Raw genomic sequence first — 24581 nt, forward strand, 5'->3', positions numbered from 1 at the left:
GTGTGATTTATATGCCTTAGAATTTACTAACCACATTAAATTAATGTGACTTGTAATAATTGGATTTCTTCGCGTTTAGTGGAAAACTTCAATGATATTTAAGTTAGTGGCAGAAGTAGGTGTTTTGCATATGAATACTTTCTTTTGTTACATATTGTATTGTTTTGCTCTTATATCTTGAATTTTCTAGAGATTTAAATGTTAAATGAAACATACTGTGTTCTGCTTATTTAATTGTGTATGTGAGAAGCCATGTAAAAGATTCCAGGTAGAAAAAGATTATTTTGAATTTCTTAAATTTGATATTCCATAGAAAATGTTTAAAATAATCAGTGGCAGCGTGAAGTTCTGTTATATTCAGTCTAAGTATTTTACCTTTCATTATATAAATTTATAAAATGCGCTGCTAATTTTGTCTTTATTAGTTGTCTGCTTTGGTGATACTTCCTTCTGGAGAGGATTACAATTTGAAACTGAGACTTCTTCATCCTATAATACCAGAACAAAGCACATTTAAAGTACTTTCAACAAAGGTAAGACGATTTTAAAGGAGTTGTCAGTAGTGGGGGCATCTGGCTGGCTCAGTAAGAAGAGCATGTGACTTGATCTTGGGGTCATGAGTTCAAACCCCATGTTGGGTGTAGAGATAGATTATTTATTTATTTATTTATTTTTATTTAAAGTTTTTTTTGTTTTGTTTTGTTTTTTTTTTTAAAGATTTATTTATTTGACAGATAGAGAATACAAGTAGGCAGAGAGGCAGGCAGAGAGAGAGGAGGAAGCAGGCTCCCAGCCAAGCAGAGAGCCCGATGTGGGGCTCGATCCCAGGACCCCGGGATCATGACCTGAGCCGAAGGCAAAGGCTTTAACCCGCTGAGCCACCCAGGCGCCCCTTTATTTAAAGATTTTATTTATTTATTTGACAGAGATCACAAGTAGGCAGAGAGGCAGGCAGAGAGAGAGGGGAAACGGTCTTCCTGCTGAGCAGAGAGCCCCATGCGGGGCTCAATCCCAGCACCCTGGGATCATGACCTGAGCCAAAGGCAGAGGCTTTAATTCCCTAAGCCACCCAGGCTCCCGAGAGATAGATTATTTAAATGAGAAAAGTTGTCAGTAGTATTTTCAGAATAAAGAAATATTGGTCAACTAATTGCCAGTTTGATTATAAGCTTATAGATCCTTTTAAGCACATATTTTCAAATTAAAAGGTATAGGTAAGTGGGTGGCTGGATGGCACAGTCGGTTGGGTGTCTGCCTTCAGCTCAGGTCATGATCCTGGAATTCCAAAATGGAGTCCTGCCTGGAGCTCGCCACTCAGTGAGGATTCTCTCTTTCCTTCTGATCCTCCCCTCTCTCGTGCTTTCTCTCTTCACTGTCTCTCTCTCAAGTAAATAAAATCTTTAAAAAAAAAAAAAAAGAATGAAAGAAAGGTACAGGTAAATAAAAGACAACAAATTTCAAGTAACAGTTTTCCCCTTCCCAGATTCTAGGACAATGGAAATTTAAAAGTTAATTTAACCTCAATAGTGTTTGTATACTTAAGATTGGTATATTTCTTAAAGAGATGTTCAAAAAAGATGAAATTATCAGCTTGTCTTTAAGATTTGATAAAGTCTCTTCTCTCAAACTTGCCTGTCTTGATGTATAAATATTTTCTTACCCTATCTTAACATAGTAAAAAATACAAACTACTATGAAGATGAATCTGCTCTTTTTTTGTTTTTTAATTAAGCTGAATTTTAAAATACTTTGTTATGAGGAATACTGAATGACTTAAACTGCAGTTCCAGTAATTATATAATTTTTAGGTTTCTTTGTATTTTCAAAAAAGTAAAATATGCTGTAGAATTAAAATTCATAGACTATCTTAGGCAGCAATCAGAAGATGTAGGTAGTATAAGTCGGACAAGTACTGAACTGAAAAATAAAAAAAATCTGACTCTGGTTCTTTGCTTGTCCTGTGAATTTAGACTAGTCATACAATTATTACAAGACTGAATTTTCACCGTCTTTAAAAATGAGAGGTATGGACTAAATGAGCAATGAAATTTTTTTCACCTATAAAATTGTGTGAGGATGTATAATGAGTTATGACAGCAGATGATTTAAATAGACTTTTTCCATTACTACACCTTCTTTATACATATGCCTTAGAACATAACTATGTTAGTAACTATCGAGTTTAAGTGCTAATGACGTGAATTTTCCTATCCTAGAATAGAATCAGGGTTGGCCTGCGTTTGGGAGAATATGATAACTGGGCCTGCAAAAAGAAGAGGATACCTGCAAAACATTTGAGCAGAAGTGCAGAGTTAAGAATTGGTAGTTTTGGGGCGCCTGGCTGGCTCAGTGGGTTAAGCCTCTGCCTTTAGCTCAGGTCATGATCTCATGGTCCGGGGATGGAGCCATGCATTGGGTTCTCTGCTCAGCAGGGAGCCTGCTTCCCCCTTTCTCTCCTCCTGCTTCTCTGCCTACTTGTGATCTCTCTCTCTCTCTGTCAAATCAATCAATCAATTAATTAATTTAAAAAAAGAATTGGTAGTTTTTGCATCTAGTTAGAAGTGATTTGCCCACTTAACTTATTTGAAGATTACAAAGTACAGAGCTGTTAAATTATGAGTAGAGAGAAGACACAGTTGTTTGGATGATACAAAGTGAGAAAAAGGGATGAAGTCTTAAAAAGATTTTAGACTTACCCCATCCACACAATGTAGAATTTGTTTTATAAAAGAAGTTGGGTAAATAATCAACCATAAAACTCTAGCTAGATTTGGGAGATAAGAGAGATCAGATACCGGTTTGGCGTTTTTGTACATATTTTTACCAACAGGTTGTTAATGCGCATTCTTTTGAAGTATAATAGATGGTAAATTACTTAAAAACTTGTGTTACTGGGTCTTCTCATATAATTTATGGAAGAATAGGATGTGTGGTAATGAATACACAAGTTTGTATGACTAGAATTGAGGATGTTAAAGCACAGTTATCTCTCCTTAATTCTCCTTTGACTCTTGAGTGTTTATTGTTTCTAACCATCTGCAACCTCCTGCTATATTCCCAGTTTGCTTTTTTGATCCCTTCTTTCTTTTTTTTTTTTTTTTTTTAAAGATTTTATTTATTTATTTGACGGAGAGAGAGATCACAAGCAGGCAGAGAGGCAGGCAGAGAGAGAGGAGGAAGCAGGCTCCCTGTGGAGCAGAGAGCCCGATGCGGGGCTCGATCCCAGGACCCTGAGATCATGACCTGAGCCGAAGGCAGCGGCTTAATCCACTGAGCCACCCAGGCGCCCCGATCCCTTCTTTCTTTAAATGCTACATAACTACTTTTCTTTTTTGTATAGTAGTTCATACATATATTTCATTACTCTTGTATCTAGTCTGTGAGGATAAGAAGCAAGTCATATTTGTGTGTTTGTATATGCTCCAGGTAAGGATATCCCAGTTTACTCCACAAACTAAAAAAATGAGCAATTTAGTAAAAGTATGATCCATTTTCTAAATTTGTCTAGCCCTGTGCATTGTACATAGTGCTGGTCAGTAATTGTCCAGTGAATGAATTTAAATTGGATTCTAATGTTAATACTTTGAGATTGATAGAGTATTTTTATTCTTCGTTTTAATAGATGAAAAGAAACTAAGGTTCCTGGACTTTTAAATGCTTTTCCCGAGGTTTACATAGTTACTGAATTGTTCATCCTGGCCCAAAAGGAATACTTCTCTGTCTGGAAAGCTAGTGCTTCTTTGTTTAGGTCTTTCTAAGTTCTTTAGTAAAGAAGTAAAATTTTTAAGATGTGTAATGGAAGATAATTATTTTTCTTGTTTTAACCCAAAGTAATGTATATTAGTTTTGTTAGACTGCTAACTTTTAAGCTGTGTTTTATGGGAAACAAATTGAAATAATTGCACTTAATTTTATCTTAAGGGAAATGAAAGTTTTGAATCTTTTTTTCATACAGCAAAGGGAGACTTTCAGTACTGAAAGTAAAATTTTTCTTTTGGTTACTGAGGCTTATTTAATGATGACACTAAGAGAAAAATAAGTCATTTGATTTTCATTTGTATTTAGGTGTCTTGAGTCCTGTATGTGAGTTGAGAAAAGAATGGTTCTGGGGCGCCTGGGTGGCTCAGTGGATTAAGCCGCTGCCTTCGGCTCGGGTCATGATCTCAGGGTCCTGGGGTCGAGCCCTGCCTCGGGCTCTCTGCTTCGCAGGGAGCCTGCTTCCTCCTCTCTCTGCCTCTCTCTCTGCCTGCCTCTCTGCCTACTTGTGATCTCTCTGCCAAATGAATAAATAAAATCTTTAAAAAAAAAAAAAAAAGAATGGTTCTGTTTAGAGGAATCTGGTAAAATTAGAGATTCCTTAAAATCTGTGCTTTAAAAGGCCTATTTCTTTGCTTTGAGAATCCAGTTTCTTTCTTTTCCACCTTCAAGGCTGAATAAATGTTGCATATTCTTGTATAATTGTTGGTTCATTGTTACTAATTCAAGTGAAATATAATTTGCAGTGAAAATAAGAGTTATAGGACCCTTAAGTTAATGAAGCAGCATTTCTTAGCTCAGTATTTTACAATAGCATATCTAGTCAGAATTCATATTTTTTTCCAGTACCTCTGATAGTTATTTCTACTTTTTATTGAATATCAGCTTTCATAACTGCCTATTCATTTTCTTTATTAATAAACTGTAGGGGCGCCTGGGTGGCTCAGTGGGTTAAGCCTCTGCCTCCAGCTCAGGTCATGATCCCAGGGTCCTGGGATCAAGCCCTGCATCGGGCTCTCTGCTCAACAGGGAGCCTGCTTCCCCCTCTGTCCCTGCCTTCCTCTCTGTCTACTTGTGATCTCTCTCTCTGTGTCAAATAAATAAATAAAATATAAAAAAAAAAAGAAACTGTAGTGTTTCTTTGTTCCATCTTGTTAATTTCATGACAATATCCCCTGCTCACTATCACAAGATTATAACTTCAGTGACAGCTATGCTGTGAAATACTCATTTTAAAGATTAATAGTCACGATTAATAGTCACTACTTCCGAAAAATTAGAATTTTCAAAATCCTTTGAAGTAAATTCACCCTTGTAGAAATGTTCTTCCAGGCACCTGGCTGGCTTAGTTGGTGGAGTATACAACTCTTGATCTCGGGGTAGTGGGTTCGAGGCTCATGTTGGATGTAGAGATTACTTATGAATAAAATCTTCAAAAGAAAAAAAGAAAAAGAAATGTTCTTCCATTCCTGTTTCTAGTCAAAGCGGTCTTTTTGTATTTGTATCTATATAAACTATGAAGGCTTTTACCTGGAACTGTGAGAAGTAAAGTATCTTCATTTGGAGACAAATAATTGCTCCTTCTCCTTTCTTAACTGAATAAAATTCAGAGGTTTTAGAGTGACTGAACTCCTTTTCTTTTTTTTTTTCTTTAAAGATTTATTTATTTGACAGACAGAGATCACAAGCAGGCAGACAGGCAAGCGGGTGGGTGGGGGGAAGCAGGCTCCCTGCCGAGCAGAGAGCCCGATGTGGGGCTCGATCCCAGGACCCTGGGATCATGACCTGAGCCGAAGGCAGAGGCTTAACCCACTGAGCCACCCAGGCGCCCTTTGTTATTGTTTATTTATTTATTTATTTATTTATAAAGGTTTTTTATTTATTTCATACAAAGAGAGAGATCACAAGTAGGCAGAGAGGCAGGCAGAGAGAGAGAGAGAGGAGGAAGCAGGCTCCCCACTGAGCAGAGAGCCTGACGCGGGGCTCGATCCCAGGACCCTGGGATCCTGACCTGAGCTGAAGGCAGAGGCTTTAACCCACTGAGCCACTCAGGCGCCCCTGTTGTTTTTTAAAATAAGTGTTTAGTTGCTGATAATCCACAGATTGTTTTTGAAGTGTATTCTTGCCTCCTTTTCTACTAATGCATATTCATATATTTTCCAAAGAAAAGGATTTTTTTAAAAAGATTTTATTGATTTGACAGACAGAGATCACAGGTAGGCAGGGAGGCAGGCAGACAGAGGCAGATGGGGAAGCAGGCTCCCTGCTAAGCAGAAAGCCCGATGTGGGGCTCGATCCCAGCACTCTGGGAGCCCAAGGCAGAGGCTTTAACCAACTGAGCCACCCAGGCACCCCAAATGAAAAGAATTTTACTGTAAATACTGTCTATCTATCTCTTTAAATTTAACCATACATTTTGGATAATTTTTTGATGCTCTTAAATATTCTATAGCAAAGTATTTCACTATGCATTTATTGTAGCTTAGCCAGTCCCTACTATTTGACCTGTGCAGAAATATGTGCAGAATTGTAGGTAACTGTTTTGACTGCGGTGTATTATCCTCAGTGTGATCCTCACAAATACTGCTTGGCGTAGGTATTTTTATCACCTGTTTACAGGTATAAACTGAACCCAGAGATGTTAAGTAATTTGCCCAGATTTTTTAGCTAATTATAATGATGAAGATAATGATAATAGCATTCGGTTATTTGCCAGGCGCAGTGCTCTGTTCTTTTCATACATTGGTTTCATTTAACCCTGATAAGGACCTTAAATGAGGTAGACCCTATTAAATCACTTTTTACAGGCTCAGTGAGATTAGGTACTTATTCATGGTCGTAGTTCCAACAAGTAACACTTGTTTATGACTCTTCTAAAATTATGCAGTTGATAGTTTTTGTCCTGCTTTCAGCCTCTGCTTATTTCTGAGGAAGTAAGTAAAACTTCTAGCAGTGAAAGACACTTCCAGCAAGTCATCTGTCTTTGTTGCCTCATCTCTGAAGTATGGATGGTAATCTCCTTTTATAGGGTTGTTCTATTAAGTGATGACATATACAAAGCACACAGGGTTTATAATAGTGCTCAACAAATATTCCTGCTATTATTATTTTATCCTGATTATGTAGATTTTTATTCAGGTTTTAAAAGCAATAAATGCATATTATAGAAAATTTAGAAAAATATAAAGGAGCTGAGAAAGTAGTCAGTCTCACTACTAATGACATTTTGACCGACTTCCAGAAAACTGGAATATTTTTTATATTTAGATTTTTTTTCTTTATAAAGATTTTACTTATTTGGAGAGGGAGAGAGCAAGAGAGCACAAGCAGGGGTAGGGGCAGGCAGAGGGAGAAGCCGACTCCCCGCTGAGCAAGGAACCAGATGCAGGCCTCCATCCCAGGACAGAGATCATTACCTGAGGCAAAGGCAGACTCTTAACCGAGCCACCCAGGTGCCCCCCTGTATTTAGATCTTTCACTACAAGTGATATACTGGAATTTTTTGTTCATGGGAATATCTCTTCTGATTAATTCTTCAGGAGGAATAGAGACTGTGATCTTATGTACTATCACAGTTCCTGGCCCACAGTAGGTACTCATTAAATACTTGAATTGTACTATTAGAGCTCTTGTGATTTTTCAGTTTCTCATCATTAATAACTGTCTTCTGCATTCAAAAAAATGATTATGAAATGATTTGAATGAAAAAATAAAGATGGTAGATGTGCAGTATGGCTTCAGGAAGACTGAGTTTGCTCTATTTTTGGACGAAATGGTTATGTACAGCCTTTAAACGTGCTGAGAGCTGAGTAAGAACATTGTGAAATTACATTCTAAAGGTCAGAAACAATTGTTTAATGACTACAGCCTTGAAACAGATGGTTGTCAAAACTTTGCCAGGAGAAAAGTTCAGCAGTAAATTGGCACAACTCTCTAGTCACTGAGAAAGATGCCTTCCTGTCAGCCTATGGCAGTGAGTGGGAGCTTTTGCTTCCTCCTAAGAAGGTGGAGTCTGGATGCCGTGACCCTTTTGGAGTAATGGCTTCCCTTTAAATCTGAAGTTCTTTCATTGGAAAATACTAAATTGTGCATAAAGAATTTAGAACTGGGTGATGGTATGCAAAATCATGAAAACTTAACAATCTGGAACAGCAGGGATTCTTATTTAGTAATCTGTGAATACTGCTTTGGGATATTACTGAAAGCCTTCCCCCTGCATATGAGAGGAACATTCAGACCAAGGTTCTAAGTTAACTTATAAATTATTTCTGACTTAAATGAAAATAGAATTAGCTTATTAATAGTTGCAATAAAAATATCTGAAATTGGATGTGTGGTAACTCTGGAGTTACCTGCCAGAGTCATTAAGACTTAAAACTTCATTTTTACAAGCATGTATAAGCGTTGAAAGTGAAATACGTGTAAAAAGGAATTCACAGAAAATTAGCTCCCTCACTTTTATCTTTTTAAAAAGCTGCTTTAGGTGTATTTTTATTATGTGCAGCTATTTTAATGTATGGATTAAATATAATTTCAAGTTCAGTTCTGTGTTTCTCACTTGATACACATCGTGACTAAGAGCTTTGACTTTGACCTTACAAAGTCCTCATTGTTCATACTGCACAATTACTCAGGTTATAGTGGCTTTCAGTACATGTGAGTGCCAGTGTATGCTGCTCCTTAGGTGAAATAAGGAACTTTTTGTCGACTGTGCTTAAGTGCAGGAACTTGAGATGTGAATGGAGGGTGCCCTGAGGCAGAGATATTAGCTAAGGATAGTGTTGATGTATACACTGCTTGCCAGGTCTTCATTTCCAGATGAGTTGAAAAAGGAGCAAGATGAAGTTTTAAATTTTAGGATAATATCCCCTTTCAGTAACTGTTGCCATGTCATTGCCAGCTATTAGAGTTTTGCTCCTTTTTGATAAATACTCCTCCAGCAGTGACAACTTCAAACAACCATATTACTATCACTTAATACTGTGTATGAGAAAATATGGGTAGTGTTTTACTTTATAAAAATTAGTCATTCATTTTAGAGAATTCTAGAGATACATATAAACTTAATGTTAAAAATACTATACTTTCCCAGTTACGTTTGTTTCATGGTGTTTTCATTATGAAAACAGGTTCTTGTTAAATTTCTGTGCTAAAGAAAATACAAATACTCAAAAGACCACACCCCTTCTATACCATCACTTCTGTCTGATTAAAATTATTGGCAGATTTCTCGGTTAGTGTTTTGTTAAGGTATTTTAAAATGTAAATTTTAAGGATTCTGACATTAAATGCAGGTGGTAGAAAGATTACCAGTAATTGCTGGTCTGAATTTTTCTGATTTCACAGAGTTAATGAACCAGTGTGAATAGGCTTTTCTTTTTGTTATATTTGTCTTTTGATATTTTTTTTCCTATTTACAAAAGTAAATCCTTTTCTTAGAAAAAATTAGAACATAAAATTCTGTTTTGAGGCGTGCCTGGGTGGCTTAGTTTTAAGCATTTGACTCTTGCTTTTGGCTGGAGTCATGATCTCAGGGTCTTGAGATGGAGCCCTGTATTGGACGCTGCGCTGGCTGTGGAGCCTGCTTAGAATTTTCTCTCTCCCCCTCCCACTCCCCGCACTTGCACTTCCTTTCTCTCTAAAATAAATATATAAGATCTTTTTAAGAAAATTCTATTTTGGTTCTTTTTTTTTTTTAAGATTTTATTTATTTATTTGACAGAGAGAGAGATCACAAGTAGGCAGAGAGGCAGGCAGAGAGAGAGGAGGAAGCAGGCTCCCCGCGGAGCAGAGAGCCCGATGCAGAGCTCGATCCCAGGACCCTGAGATCATGACCTGAGCCAAAGGCAGCAGCTTAATCCACTGAGCCACCCAGGCGCCCCTCTATTTTGGTTCTTAAACTGTGTAATAATTGGCTTATTAGTGCTATGAATGCTGATTTTGCTAGGCTAAAAATGGGAATAAGAGCATTATTTGAACAAGGAAAACAAAAGGTGCTCTGTGAGTGTGTGTTACAATTAAGGGTAGACTCTGGGGGGAGCGGCCTTGATGAGAGAATTAAAGATGCTTTTAATACTTCATTTTAATAAGTGAAGCTAGTTCAGCATTTAGAAGCTCTTTGTAGTTTGCCTTACACCTCTTTCACCTTTATTTTTTACTGTTTTAACATAAATCCTGGACTTGAGACAAATTGGTCTTGTCCATACTCCTTGATGCAGTATGTCCTTTGAAACCTCAGGGCTCCACTTTCAGGCTGTTGCTTTTGCTCCTGGAGACTTCCTCTCATTGCAAATACTTATGCTCTCAAAGCTCTTCAAGAGCTACCTACAAGAACATGTTTTTAATATTTTAAAAATCCACCACATCCTTGAAGATTACGACTTGGTCATATTCGGTATTTAATAATTACTGAGTGAATTATTATGAACATTTTAGATTATTTGTGGTATTTTTATACAATGATGGGAATTTGTCTCAACTCTCAAATGGGTTATTGACAAGCAAATGTGGTAATACCATTTTTTTTTAAAGATTTATTGGGGTACCTGAGTGGTTCAGTTGGTGGCATCTGCCTTCCACTTCGGTCATGATTCCAGGGTTCTGACATTGAGCCCCATGTTGGGCCCCTGCTTAGCAGGGAGCCTTCTCCTTCTCTCTCCCACCGCACTTGTGTGCTTTCTCACTATCTTTTTCTCTCTCAAATAAATACTTAAAAAAAAATTTTTTTTTTAATTTATTTTAGAGAGAGAGCTTGAACAGGGGGAGGAGCAGAGAGAGAGAAAGAAAGGGAAGCGGACTCCCCAGATTGGGGTGAGTGGCTTGATCTCGACAACCAGAGCTGACATCAAGAGTCAGATGCCTAGCCTACCTGACTGAGACACCCAGGCACTCCTGTACTAATTCCTTTAGAACGGGGTTTCTCAGTGAGGGGTGCTGTTGACATTTTGGATAATTCTTTGTTGTGGAGGAGTTGCCCTTTATGTTGTAGGATGTTAAGTAGCATCCCTAACCCCCATTCCAGTTGTGAGGACCAACAATAGCTATAAAAATTGCCAAATCACCCCTGATTGAGAACAGTTCATTGGAAGAAAAAAGCATATGGATTTCAGGATTCTTAATGATATTAACTTATAGCGTGTATTCATGTTCTTTTTGAAGGGTGGCTTTTAAATAGAAACAAAATGTTTCAGAGTTCTTCAGATTTAACCTTGTATAATTCAAGGAAATTATCTCGGGCATTATTCTTAAAAAATTTTATGACTTAAGGATATTGCATTTGTTTTTTACTGTTATGTATATTTTACATGAAATAATGAATTTTATTTGGTGTTTCCTCCAGATTGAAATTAAAATGAAAAAGACAGAGGCTGTGAGATGGGAAAAGCTAGAGGGGCAAGGAGATGTGCCTAAACCAAAACAGTTCATAGCAGGTTTGTGGTCTGGCCTTGATGAGCTTTAAATTCATATTGTGTTATATACTTGAAGTTAAATAGTAATGAGCATTCTTTCTATTTTCATTATTTATGTTCCCAAGAACAGATATACTGAGTGCAATAAGATTGCTCTGTAATGAATACAAAGTGCCTTTTATGTGAAGTTTCTACCTTCTTCAATTCTTCAGCTGAGAATAAGAGTGAATGCCTGCATAAACCCGGGGGGGTTGCATTTATATTGTTTACCCAGTCGCTGTATGACATTAGTTGAGGGTTGTTTTTGTGTGTTGCCCTTTCCTATTGCTTCTTTTTGGGTTGCAAGTGGATTAAAGGTTTATTCTGCTGAAATAATTTCCTGCTCTTTGCTCTCCTTTTTATTTATTCCTTTCTATATCTTCTGATATTGTCAACTCTAATTTCATGGACTTTCAGGGCTTCACAGAGTAAAATACCTAACCCATTTCACTCTATAGCTCTTAAAGAAGTGCTCATAAATAGGTCATGAAAACCTAAGAAAAGCCCAGAAGAGTGGAAAACTAGGGTTGATTGTTTTTAACCCTATAAGGAACAGGCTACTTACTTTAGATCAATTTTAAGCCTATGCAATAGACAGCTATTTTTCTAATGGAATGATTAATCTGCTTAGATACTGTTAGAACTACAGTCTGAGAGTATTTTTATAGCAATGCTCTCATTAATGAAAGGAGAGAAAATTTTTTTGATTAATGTTCTGATTTGATGACTAAATTGCTACTTTTAGATTTTTTCACTACTCTTTCTGTAACAGAAAACAGATTGCTTGTGGCACCTTTTAGAAAACACTGAGTTAACCAACAAATCATTCATTATATATTTTTAATTTATTTTTTTATTCATTATATTTTATTTTTATTTTGAAATAATTTTAGATGTCCCTAGAAGTTGCAGAAATGATAAGTTCTCATGTACCCTTCACCCAGCCTCCCTGCATAATAACATCACAACTAGTCTGTTGCGTAATTAGCAAAACCAGAAAATTGATACCAACAGATAATTTTTAAGGATTGAAATATTTGAAGTTGGTATGTAGGCTGTTAAGCTCCTGCTTCACATTTTATTTGAAAGACAGAGGAAGGATTTTATGTGATTCTTTTGGGTCTGACTCCCAGGGATTTGGGGGCTGAGGTTTATAGAGAGCTCAAAAAATGTTTAAAAAACAAAAAACTTTAATCTTACTCAGTTCTAGCAACAGTCCTCTATAGGAGGCAGCCCTGTTTTGCAGGGTCTGAAAGTAAGTGACTTGCTTAAGATCACCCAGCAGTTTTTGTGGTCTAGGACTAAACCCTGGTCTTCAGGGTCTTGGTCTGGTTCTTATATAAACCCTGTATGGGATGCTGGTTATTGCTGCATCTTCTAACAATGGAAAAAAGTCTCTGCTGACATGAGAATCTTTGAGGTTATTTGATATTATAATGAATGAACAAGGAAGTTAGGTTACCCATCCATTCCTCAGTAGTTTATCCACCATCTACTGGTGTTAAAGTTTTCTGAGATTAAATATGGAGATTTTTTTTAGTGTTGTAGTTGCAGAGTTTTTCTAAACTCAATGCCTTGGATATTTCAGATGCTATTCCTTCTGTCTTGTTATATTTTTGTAAGGAATTGATATGCTTGTCGGATTCCCGTGGCCTGCAAGCTGGAGAGTGCAGATAAGGGCAAGTTGTTTAACCTTTCTGGACCAGTTTTCTTATCTGTAAAATGGAGGTTAGAATCTGCTCCCTTTCTTCTAGGGAGTCAGCATTAGGATTAATTAAACCCATGCTTTTTTAGGCTCTTAATTTAATACAACATACTTTTTTTTTGCTTTCTTTGGCTACTAGTGAAAATGCACATAGATAGAGAGGGGATTACTGATAGAAAAGGGTAGATTTTGCTTACCCTAAACAAAACTATGTGGGGTGCTGTTCGGTTTTGTTTCGCTGGGGAGTTAGGAAGGAAGTTGGCTTACAGGTGAAAAGAAGGGATGGAACAGCAGACTGAACAGTTGGTAGTTTCTCATTTTTGAACTATTTTGAGGAAAGAGGGACATGTTGTGTGTCCTAATTTATTAACAGGAAAACTTTCAGTCTGGTTTTTTAAAGCTCTGTGGCTATACTGTCCAGTATAGTGACCACATGTACATGCTGAGCATTTGAAAATGACTGGTTTGGATTGAGTTGTGTTGCAAGTATAAAATACCAGATTTTGAAGACTCTATGAAAGAACATAAACTGTCTTATTATATTTATATTGATCCATGTTGAAGTGATACTGTTTTGCGTATATTAGGTTAAATAAAATATATTACTAGAATGCATTTCACCTGATTCTTTTTAGTAACATGGCTACTAGAAATTTTTAAATTATGTATGTGGCTCACATTTGTGGCCTGTGTTGTATTTCCATTGGAGAGTGAACATAACTGCTGTTACAGCTACACGGTAGATTACTTTTTAATTACTTGGGTGCCACCATCTTGATTCCCTTAGTCTTTGGGATAACCCTGGCAGTGCCCTGAGCTGTTGAGCCAGTCAGTAGCCTCTCTGGTTTTAAGCAGCCTTGGTTTACCTCAGTGTGCCCTACAGGTACTATTATTTTCTGTGTGTGCATGAGTGAGCATTGAACTCTAAATGATTACGTGGTATATTTTTCAATACTCAAGAATTGCTTATTATCTCCTATTGAAGTAATTAATAATTTAATGTGGGGAGAGGATGGAGTCTTAACTCATAGTCTAATAGCATGGATAATTATATTTTCAGTTTATCTCTACTCTGAAAGAGAGATGCACCTCAAAAAAGCCATGTTTTTAACATTTATTAAAATTTACTTAGAAATTTCTTAATGAAGCATTATTTAAAAACACTTTTTAGAATTGTACTATCTCAGCAACTTTTCTGTAAATATAAAAGTTCTAATATATTTCTCACTCAGTCCCCTCATTTTTAATACAAAGGATATTTTTAATCTAATTTTGTAATACGTACCAAAAACATATACTTTATTAGAATTTGCTCAAAAGAAATTCCTGGATTTCACATTATGTTGATTCAGTTTGTAGAAGTGTAAATCTGATTATTGATGTATATATCAGAAAGACATTTATTATGAAATTTAGTGACCTAAACTATTTTCTAAGATGTTCTGCATGTCAAGGTCACAAAGTTTACATATTCTTGACATAATCATCATACGTTGATTAATCACATATATCTTTTTTACTCCATAGATGTAAAGAACTTATATCCATCATCATCTCATTATACAAGAAATTGGGATAAATTGGTTGGTGAGATCAAAGAAGAAGAAAAAAATGAGAAGTTGGAGGGAGATGCAGCTTTAAACAAACTATTTCAGCAGATCTATTCAGATGGTTCTGATGAAGTGAAACGTGCTATGAACAAATCATTTGTAAGAACATAAGCTTGAAAAATATATACTGTGGTAGTATTCCAGAAGTTTTAAAAGAAAGATTAATTAGGCAATTTGAAACCATATTGCATATACTGTGGTTGGGAGGCCTTTTTGAATAGGCTTCATCTGAACATTTTTTCTGCTCTACACTAAGAGTAATAATTGGGGAAGTTAGAAACTTGTGGGGAAGTTGAGACACAAGTGGTTTATTCCAAATATTTTTTAGTTACTGAGTTAGAACTTGGAAGGCTTATGGTAATACTCTAATTACTGTAGTAGGACTTATCACAATAGCTGAAGGAATCTCCATTAGAACCATATATAATATATAGTGGCCTCAGTGTCAGAGATGAAGAATATAGACAGGAAACTGCCAGAATAGTGTTTGGCAAGTATAAGGTGCACATTAATTACTCATTGGTTGGTTAATAATTTGTCTGTTGATTAAGGAAATAAGCCCAGGACAACATAAATACCATCTGAATTCAAGGCCTCAAGTTCTGAGATTTTAATAACAAGTCATCTCTATAGAACTGGGTTGATTATTTTCCTGTAGTTGTAATCATTTGACTTTTATCAGTAGTTTTGGAAATGTCAGTCTCTTCTAAGGCATTTATATTCAAATTAGTATTTAGTTAATAAATGTCTTGGAGACTCAGATGTTCTATAGAAGTTACCATGTTGTAACTGCTCGTGATTGAGCATTTTACTGTTGATTTAAAGAAGTGTTTCTAATTAAACTTTTTATGTTGAAATAATTATAGATTTATATGCAGTTGTAGGAAATGTAGATAGAGATCCCTTGTATCCTTTACACAGTGTCCCCTAGTGGAATCATCTTGCAGAACTACAGTACTGTATCACAACCATGATATTGGCAGTTCAGATGAAGAACATTTCCACTGCCACAGGATTCCTTCACTGTAGTCATTTTATAGCCATACACACTTCCTTCACCTTGCCCTTCCTTAATTCCTGGCACCACTAATCTGACAGGTCTTTGTGAGATACATAGTTTGCAGATATTTTCTCTCAGTCTGTACTTTGACTTTTTATTTTCTTAATAGTCTTTTGCAGAGCTAAAGTGTTCAATTTTGGTGAAGTTCAATTTATCAGTGTTTCCTTTTATGGATTAGGCTTTTATTATCAAGTCTGGAACTCTTTGCCTAGTCTTAGATCTGAAAGATTTTCTCCTGCGTTTTTCTTTCAATAAGTTTTATGGTTTTATATAATACGTTGAAGTCCATGATCCATCTTGAGCTAGTTTTTTTATATGAAGTTGAGATGTAGGTTGAGGTTTTTGTATGTTTTGTTTTTAGCCTGCCTGTGTTCATTTGCTCCAGAACCATTTGTTGAAAAACTCTTTCTAACATCGAATTGTTTTTGCGTTTCTCAAAAATTATTTGAGTATATTTGTCTGAGTTCTCTTTTTCATTAACCTACATGTCTCCCTCTGTTAATATTATAGTCTTGATTATCTCAGCTATATAAGTTTTGAATCCAGGAAGAGTCATTCCTTCTGCTTTGTTAGTCATTTTCAAAATTGTTTTAGATATTCTAGTTCTTTTGCTCTTCCTCATAAACTTTAGAATATTTTGTGTATATATATATATATCAAAATATCCTGTTAGGTATCACATTGGACTATATATCAATTTGGAGAGATTGTCATTTTTACTGTGTTGAATCTGCCAGTTCATTTATTTAGATCTTTGATTCTTTCATCAGCGTTGTGCAGTTTTCTACATGTAAATCCTAGATGTTTTGCAAGAGATACCTAAGTATTCTTTTTGAGTGATTGTAAATTGTATATTTAACTTTGGTGTCCTTGTGCTAGTGTTTAGAAATACAGTTGGGTTTTTGTTTATCTTACATTCTATGACCTTGCTAAACTCGTTTATTCTAGGAAATCTTTTGGTAAGTGTGAGTTTCTATGTAGATAGTCATATTTTCAAGTAGAGACTTTTAAATCTGATATTTGTGACTTTCATCTTTTTTTTGCTTTATTGCAATGGCTGGAACTTCTGGCACTATGTTGAATAAGAGTGGTGAGAGTGGACATTTATGCTTGTTCCCATTTTAAGGGAAAACCAGTCTTCCACCATTAATTACAATGTTTAGTGGTAGGTTTTTTGCAGGTGCTCTATCAGGTTGAAGGTCTCTATTCCTTGTGAGATTTTTATCATGAATGGCTGTTGACTTTTTGGAAGATAGCTGTTAGGTTCATCATACAAACACCGTACAGCTAGCTGTGCTTTTTGAATGCTTTTTTGGCATTGATTAAAATGACTATGTGATTTTTCTTCTTTAACCTGTTACAATGGTGATTTTATATGATTAGTATGTTTCAGCTAAAACCCTGCTAAGAGGGAAATTTATACCATAAACACACACAATAGAAAACAGAAAGTCAAATCAATAATCGAATTCACATCTGAAAACCCAGGAAGATAGCAAAGTAAACCCAAAGCAAGCAGATGGAAGAAAATAACAAAGAACAGAAATGAATGAAATTTACAATAAAAATTATATTTTATTTATTGCATCCTTGGGATTAAGCTTCACCTGGTCATGGTGTATAATTCCTTTTATATATATCACTCAGTTCTACTTTCAGATACTTTGTTAAGGATTTTTGAATCTATATTCATAAGAGATACATACTTTTTTTGTATGTCTTTGATTTTGGTATCTGTGTAAAACTAACTTCATAAAATGGATTGGGAAGTGCTCTACTGTTTCTTGGAAGAGATTGTGTAGAATTGGTGTTAATTTTTCTTTAAACTAGTAAAATCATCTGGGCCTGGACATTTCTTTTTTGTCAAGATTTTAAATTACTTATTCTGATAGCTTTATAGGACTGTTCCAGTTAATCTATTTTATATCATTGAGTGACCTGTGGCAGTTTGTGTTTTTGAGCATTTTATTCTAGTTAGTTTGTCAAACCTGTCAGTGTTGGTAGTATTTTCTTACTATTTTTATTTTGCTATCTATAGGGTCTGTAGTGATATTCCATTTCATTCCTATGGTGGTAATTCGTGTGTTTTCAGTCTTGATACAGAGGTTTGTCAGTGTCACTGAATTTTTTTTCTTTCCACAGAATCAGCCCTTTGTTGACTTAAGAATATATTTTTTTCTATTTTTTATTATAAATTTCATTCATTTCATGAATTTCCCTCTTAGCAGGGTTTTAGCTGTCTCTCACAAATTCTCATGATATATTGTCATTCAGTTTAATATGTATTTTGATTTCAGTTGAGACTTCATCGCATGGATTGTTTAGAAGTGTGTTGTTCAGTTTCCAAATGGAGATTTTCCTGTTACCTTATTATTGGTTTCTGATTTTATTCCATTGTGATTTGAGATTATGTACAATGTGATTTACATTGTTTCATTGCCCAGCATTCAGTCTATCTCAAGTTTATGTTTTGCTTGAATAGAAGGTGTATTCTGTTGTTGGAAGGAGGAGTGTTCTGCAGTTGTCTGTTAGATCTTGTTGCTTGATACTGTTGTTGAATTCCTCTGTATCCTTGTCTTATTGTTCGTCAATTTTGCTTCACATATTTTGAAGCTCTGTTTGGTTCATATGCATTTAGGATTGCTGTATCTTCATGGTAGATTGACCTTTTTTTTTTTTTTTTTAAGATTTTATTTATTTATTTGACAGAGAGAGATCACAAGTAGGCAGAGAGGCAGGCAGAGAGAGTGAGAGGGAAGCAGGCTCCCTGCCAAGCAGAGAGCCCGATGCGGGACTCGATCCCAGGACCCTGAGATCATGACCTGAGCCGAAGGCAGCGGCTTAAACCACTGAGCCACCCAGGCGCCCTAGATTGACCTTTTTATCATATGTATATGTCATTCTCTAGCTCTGGTAATTTTCTTTGCTGTGATACTGATGTAGCCAATTCTCCTGTCTTTGATTAATCTTTACATGATGTGTTGTTCCATTCTTTTATTTCCAACCTGTCTATATCATATTTAAATTGATCCCTTCTATTTTAAAGTGAGTATCTTGGAGATAGCATATAGTTGGGTTGTTTTTCATCTCTTCTGCCAGTCTCTGTCTTTTAATTGTTGTATTCAGATAATTTACATTTAATGTAATTATTGATACATTAGGACTTCAATTCTGCCATTTTCTTTTTTTGTTCTGTGTTTTGTTTTTGTTTTTCCTGACTTCCTCTGAGTACTTTTAAATATTTTTTAGTTTCATTTTAATTTATTTGTAAATTTTTTAGTGTTTCTTCTTTGTGTAGGATTTTTAGTGGTTGCTTTGTATGCTTGCTATATTATACGTAGCTATAGTTTACTGGTATCATTTTTTAAAGATTTTATTTATTTATTTGACAGAGAGAGATCACAAGTAGGCAGAGAGGCAGGCAGAGAGAGAGGGGGAAGCAGGCTCCCTGCTGAGCAGAGAGCCCGACATGGGGCTGGATCCCAGGACCCTGAGATCATGACCTGAGCTGAAGGCAGCGCTCAACCCACTGAGCCACCCAGGCGCCCCAACTGGTGTCATTTTTTTTGTCAGTTCGAGTGAAGTGTAGAAACCTTACCACCCCCCATTATGTCCCTTTACCCTTTCTCATTTATAACTTTCACAAGTATTTCTTCTACATACTTTTAGAACCACATTATATAGCGTTACATTTTCATTCAACTTTCAAACATAATTTAGAAAGCTCGAGAAAAAAGCAAATTCTATTTTATTTGTTGTCTTTTTTTCATTTCTAATGTTCTAAGATTCTGTCATTAGACTTTTCTTATTTTAGAGAACTTTCTTTAGGCATTCTTTTTTAAATAATTGTTTTATTATTATTATTATTATTATTATTATTATTATTATTATTATTAAAGTAGGCTCCATATCTGGAGTGGAACCCAGTGTGGGTTTGAATTCAAGACCTGAGCTGAAGTTGAGTCATATGCTTAACCAACTGAGCCCTTCACGTGCCCCCTGGCATTCCTTGAGATCTTCCTGTGACAAATTCTCTGTCAGCAGGGATTTTTTTAGTTTTATCCTTATTGGGGTTTGTTGAATCTATAGGTTTATATGTCTTTCCAAATTTGGGAAATATTCAGCCATTATTTCATTGAGTACTTTTTCAGATCTACCCTCTTGTCTTCTTCCTAGAACCTGATGATATAAGATAAATATTTTGTCACAGTTTCACACATCCCTGGGACTTTCTTCATTTTATTTCTCTTTTCTCTCTGTTGTTCTGATTAGGTGATTTATATTGTCCTGTTTTCAGGTTCACTGATTCTTTTCTCTATCCCTTCTCTTCTGTTCTTTAGCCTATCTACTTAACCTAATAGTTTTTAATTCTAAAACATTTGATGATTCTTTATATCTTTTTTTCTTTGCTGAATTTTTCTATTTTTCATTTGTTTCAAGCAAATTCATGATTTCTAGTTAAAGCATTTTTATTAGGACTACTTTAAAATCTTTGTCAGATAATTTTAACATTTATCTCATCTCAAAATTAGCCTCTATTGGTTGTCTTCTTTCTTAAAAAAATAGAATCTGAAATTTTCCTTCTGCCTTTTTTTTTTGGACCAGCAATAAGGGATTTTTCAGTTGAAACGGGGACGTTTTCATGTTCTGCTGTGAGACTGCATCTTATTTAAATCCTGTATCTTAGGGATGCCTGGGTGGCTCAGCTGGTTAAGCATTTCCCTTCAGCTCAGGTCATGAACTAGGGTCCTGAGATCGAGTCCTCCATCAGGCTTCCTGCTCCTCAGGGAGCCTGCTTCTCCTTCTACCTGCTGTTCTCCCTGCTTGTGCATGCTCTTTCTCTGGCAAATAAAGTCTTTAAAAATAATAAATCCTTCCAGCTTAATTGGCTTTCTCTGCCAGTCATTCTGTTAGAGGAAGGGAAGGCACTGCCTCACTATTGCTAGGTGGAGGTAGAAATCCAGCACCCTAATCAGCCTCCTTAGACATCCCAGAGCATCTCTTTGTTACTACTGGGAGTGGGATAGAGATACCTATATGGTTTTCACTGATACGGTGGCAGAGGACGTGGGTTCATGATAGCCTAGCATGGATGGAAGTCTAGGCTCCTTACTCAGCCTTTACTGGCCTTGGGTGGGGATGGGACCACAGATTTTTCTGTGGTGTCTAGTGCAGTAGAGCAATTATAGCATAAAACTTTTCTGTCTTCCTAAGCTTTTTTTGTCTTTCTTCATCATTTAGCTAGAGAAATCAGGTTTCTTTTCAAGATTTTTTGTTTGTGTGCCTCTTAGTGTTTCTAGCTTCTTTAGGAGCAACTCTAGGACATGAGGCAAAAAGGAAAACCCAGGGGACTCACCACCATGTTATGTTGTTCCTTGGTTCCCAAGGTCCCTAGCTGATCTTCTTCCCTTCATCTTTTAGAGTCTTAACGTTTGTTTACATATATATAATGTCCAAGGTTTTTAGTAGTACTTAGTAGAAAGAATAAGAAAGAGTATATCTACTCTGTGTCCCCAAGAAGGGAAGTTAGTTTCTTTATTGACTTTTTAAGGGTATGCTAGAAAGAATAGCAGTGTATGAAATTTCAAAGATAGATTATAGAATCTGTATCCATTTTCATACAGAGGCTTTGCTAATAGTGAATGAACCATGTACACCCGTAAAACAAGTCGTCTAGAACATACCAAGTACTTCTGGAAAGACAAGCAAAATAAACTTTGTCATCATATCTTGCAGTCTAATTGGGACAAAAAGACCAACATGTACAAAATAATGAGAGGGACAGGCTAAATTGCACTGTAGTCCATAAAGAAAGAGGGGAAAATAAATGTCATCAGTAAATATCAGATTATAAGCTAAATTTGCTTTCTTCATCTTCATAAGAGTAGTTTATTATATTTGAAATTTTTCAAAAAGTTTTTAAATTCCAGTTACTGTACATGTAATATTAGTTTCAGGTGTACAAAAGAGGGATTCAGCACTTCCGTATACCACCCGGTACTCATCACAAATCACAAGTGTACTCCCTATTCCTTATCCCCTGTTTAACCCATGCTGCCATCCACCTCCCCTCTGTTAACCATCAGTTCGCTATAGTTAAGTATCCATTCCTTGGTTTGCCGCTCCTTTGGTTTCTTAAATTTGCCTTTGCTCCTTTTTTTTTTGTTTCTTAAATTCCACATATTAGTGAAATCACATGGTATCTATCTCTGACTGACTGATTTCAGTTAGCATAATACTTTCTATCTCCATCCATGTCATTGCTAATGGCAAGATTTGATTTTGGTGTGTGTGTGTGGCTGGGCAATAATCCATTGTGTATGTATACCACTTTTTCTTTTTTCTTTATTTCTTCTCAGATGTGGGTCAGGATTAGATTAGGGTTTTATGGCCAGAGTTAGGGTTAGGGCCCAAGTAAGGGTATATGCCTTGTACCTGCAATTTAGAGAACTCTCCAGAGGACTCAACGACTTTAGGATTGGGGCTAGGGCTTAGGGTTAAGGTTAGGGGTTTATGATGTTAGTGGGTTTATATTAATGAGGGAGTATGTTACCTGAATGACAGTTTCTACACAGTGTAGTTCAGTGAGGTAAGCAAAGGGCTCATGCTATATGCTGCTAACAGTATTAACATATACTTATATCTGAATGAAAGAAGACATTACTTAAAACATACACTGTATACTTCCACTCAGGTAAGAATAGGTCTGTTCTCATGTGCTTCTACACATTACATTTACAAACATACATACCAATATTTTATTTGAAGTCTACCACGTGCCCAACCATTGTGGCTTAGATCTAGGATATAAGTGTTAGCAAAATATGTTACTTGCCTTGTTCGAGCTCTCAGCTTTAGTAGGAACCAAGGGTACTAAGCAGATAGAGCAGACCCTTAAAATTCTAACAGTGTGGTGTGATGTACATTACATTAATGGTAATTATGCTCATAAAGAATACAAATTCTACAAAGGTAGAGTCCTGATTAGGGCCAAAGGAGGCCACAGAGAAATGGTGATAAGTCATGTTTAGAGGATAGCTAAAGAATATGGAAAATAAATGGGTGGCAAAGAACATCTCATGCAAAGCAACCCATGTAAGGGAGCTTGACAGGGAGTGTGAGGCATGGGGTTACATTGAGGTTCCAGTGTCGTAGTGGGGTTTGTAACTACATACATATGCCAGCAGCACAGCTGATTATGTAAAAATGTTTAGATTTTGATAATTCACACTGTTTTTTGCTGTGATCCAAGTCGGTTTAATTTTTAATTGCATAAAGATAACAAATGTCCAGAGGTTTTTTAGAATGTAGTTATGAATATGCTAGGGTTGTTGTTAGGTGGTAAATTCTATTAATGGTAAATAGATAATCAGTTCTTTAGTGAGATACACATTTTATGTACTCATGTGTATGCACATTGATTTGAAAACTTTACAGTATTCCCTTGTATATATTTTCCACATTAAGGGGGGTCTTAAAAGTTCTGTCTAACTTGTAAAGAAAGAGTTTACTTTGCCTAGTCTTTACTATCTTTAATAAAAGAGATTGGTCATTTTCTTGGGGAGCCAATTTTGTTTTCATCAGAAGGTAGATTTTCCACATTTACCTCAATTCTGGTTAGCCGAGGGAGATGGGCTTTTTATTTCTATGACTGTGTATGAACATGATGCCTTCTGCCTAATTTATCTGGAAAGCCTAAAATTAAATTGAAGTATTGTCTTATGTTTATATTGAGCCAAACAGCTTATATTTAGAACACTATACTTGAAACAGTTTTAGAAAAATACTCTGTTTTGATTACATGGTCCAAGGATTAATCTATTTTTATTTCTTATTACAGATGGAGTCTGGTGGTACAGTTTTGAGTACCAACTGGTCTGATGTAGGTAAAAGGAAAGTTGAAATCAATCCTCCTGATGATATGGAATGGAAAAAGTACTAAATAAATTAATTTGCTATCACTGTATTGCATATATTCACCTATGCCCATTGTGTATTAATATTGCATTCTTGAATTTTGAACTCTGAGTATCTTTTTGAAAGGTTATACCTCTTTACCTCTTTGTGCTTTAAAAATCATTTTCCTTCCAAGTGTTAAAAGATTCTAATGAAGAATGAAGATCATATTTTAACACTTTTGTCCTTAAGGATTTCAGACATGCTGAAATGGAATGAAGTATCATTTGCTACTGGATAGGTTAGTTCTACCTAGTTATGGAAGTGGAAAAATCATTAATGGGATATCTTGGGTTATTGCCTTATTTTTGATGGAGTATTCTGTTAATAATTTATTAGATATGGCAGTTTGGGTGAGCGTGGATTTTTTTCAACTTCCATGTTACATTGTTTGCTTTTAAAAACTGCTTTTGGATGGAGTTGTAAATACAATTTTTCTATGAAGAAGCTTGGTTTATTTACCCTTTTCTTAAGTTTTATAATGAGAACTTTGAGAAATTATCACAGAGAATTCCTATTTGGTTATTTTTATGGGAAATATTTGTAATTACACTGAGATTTTGGTCCTTACCTTCCAAATTCCTGTATAAAACATAAAACACCTTAGTTTAACATGTTGCAAATTTATCCATTACTGAAGGATAATTCGTGAAATTGGGTCTAAGAGTTATTTAGGAAAGCCCAATGCTACTTCTTGCTGGGGTTTTTTGGTTGATTTTTTTGTTTGTTTTGTTTTGTTGGGTTTGTCCCCCCTCCTCCCATCAGGAGGTTTAAAATTACTGGTGGTTTGTTTTGTTTTGTTATTTTGAATTTTTTATTTTTCTATATTATTTTCTTTATTAGAGTATTTCTCATCTCACATCTCCATGATTACTTTGGTTTCAGTGGTTTAAGGTAGCTGCTGAGAGAATAAATTAATAGGTATATATTTAGTATGTACTCTGTTTCTAGAGTAAATAGATACCGTGGGAATACAAAACGTAAAGACACGTTCATTAACTTCAAAGAGCTTATAATCTAGCAGAGAAAAAATTAACATTCATGAA

At 35.7% G+C, this 24581-nt stretch overlaps 1 protein-coding gene across 1 annotated transcript in view; it reads left to right on the forward strand.

Moving 5' to 3' along the window:
* The window catches only part of SUGT1 (SGT1 homolog, MIS12 kinetochore complex assembly cochaperone), a 41850-nt gene extending 17871 nt beyond the window's left edge, over positions 1–23979 (forward strand). The window contains exons 10-13 of the mRNA XM_045978098.1: positions 426–533; positions 11096–11186; positions 14437–14618; positions 23420–23979. Coding sequence (XP_045834054.1) covers positions 426–533; positions 11096–11186; positions 14437–14618; positions 23420–23521 — 483 coding nt within the window. The 3' untranslated portion in view covers positions 23522–23979. The remainder of the gene's footprint in view (positions 1–425; positions 534–11095; positions 11187–14436; positions 14619–23419) is intronic.
* Positions 23980–24581: the final 602 nt, after the last annotated feature.

This window comes from Meles meles, chromosome 14, assembly GCF_922984935.1.
Source record: "Meles meles chromosome 14, mMelMel3.1 paternal haplotype, whole genome shotgun sequence".
Taxonomy (NCBI): domain Eukaryota; kingdom Metazoa; phylum Chordata; class Mammalia; order Carnivora; family Mustelidae; genus Meles; species Meles meles.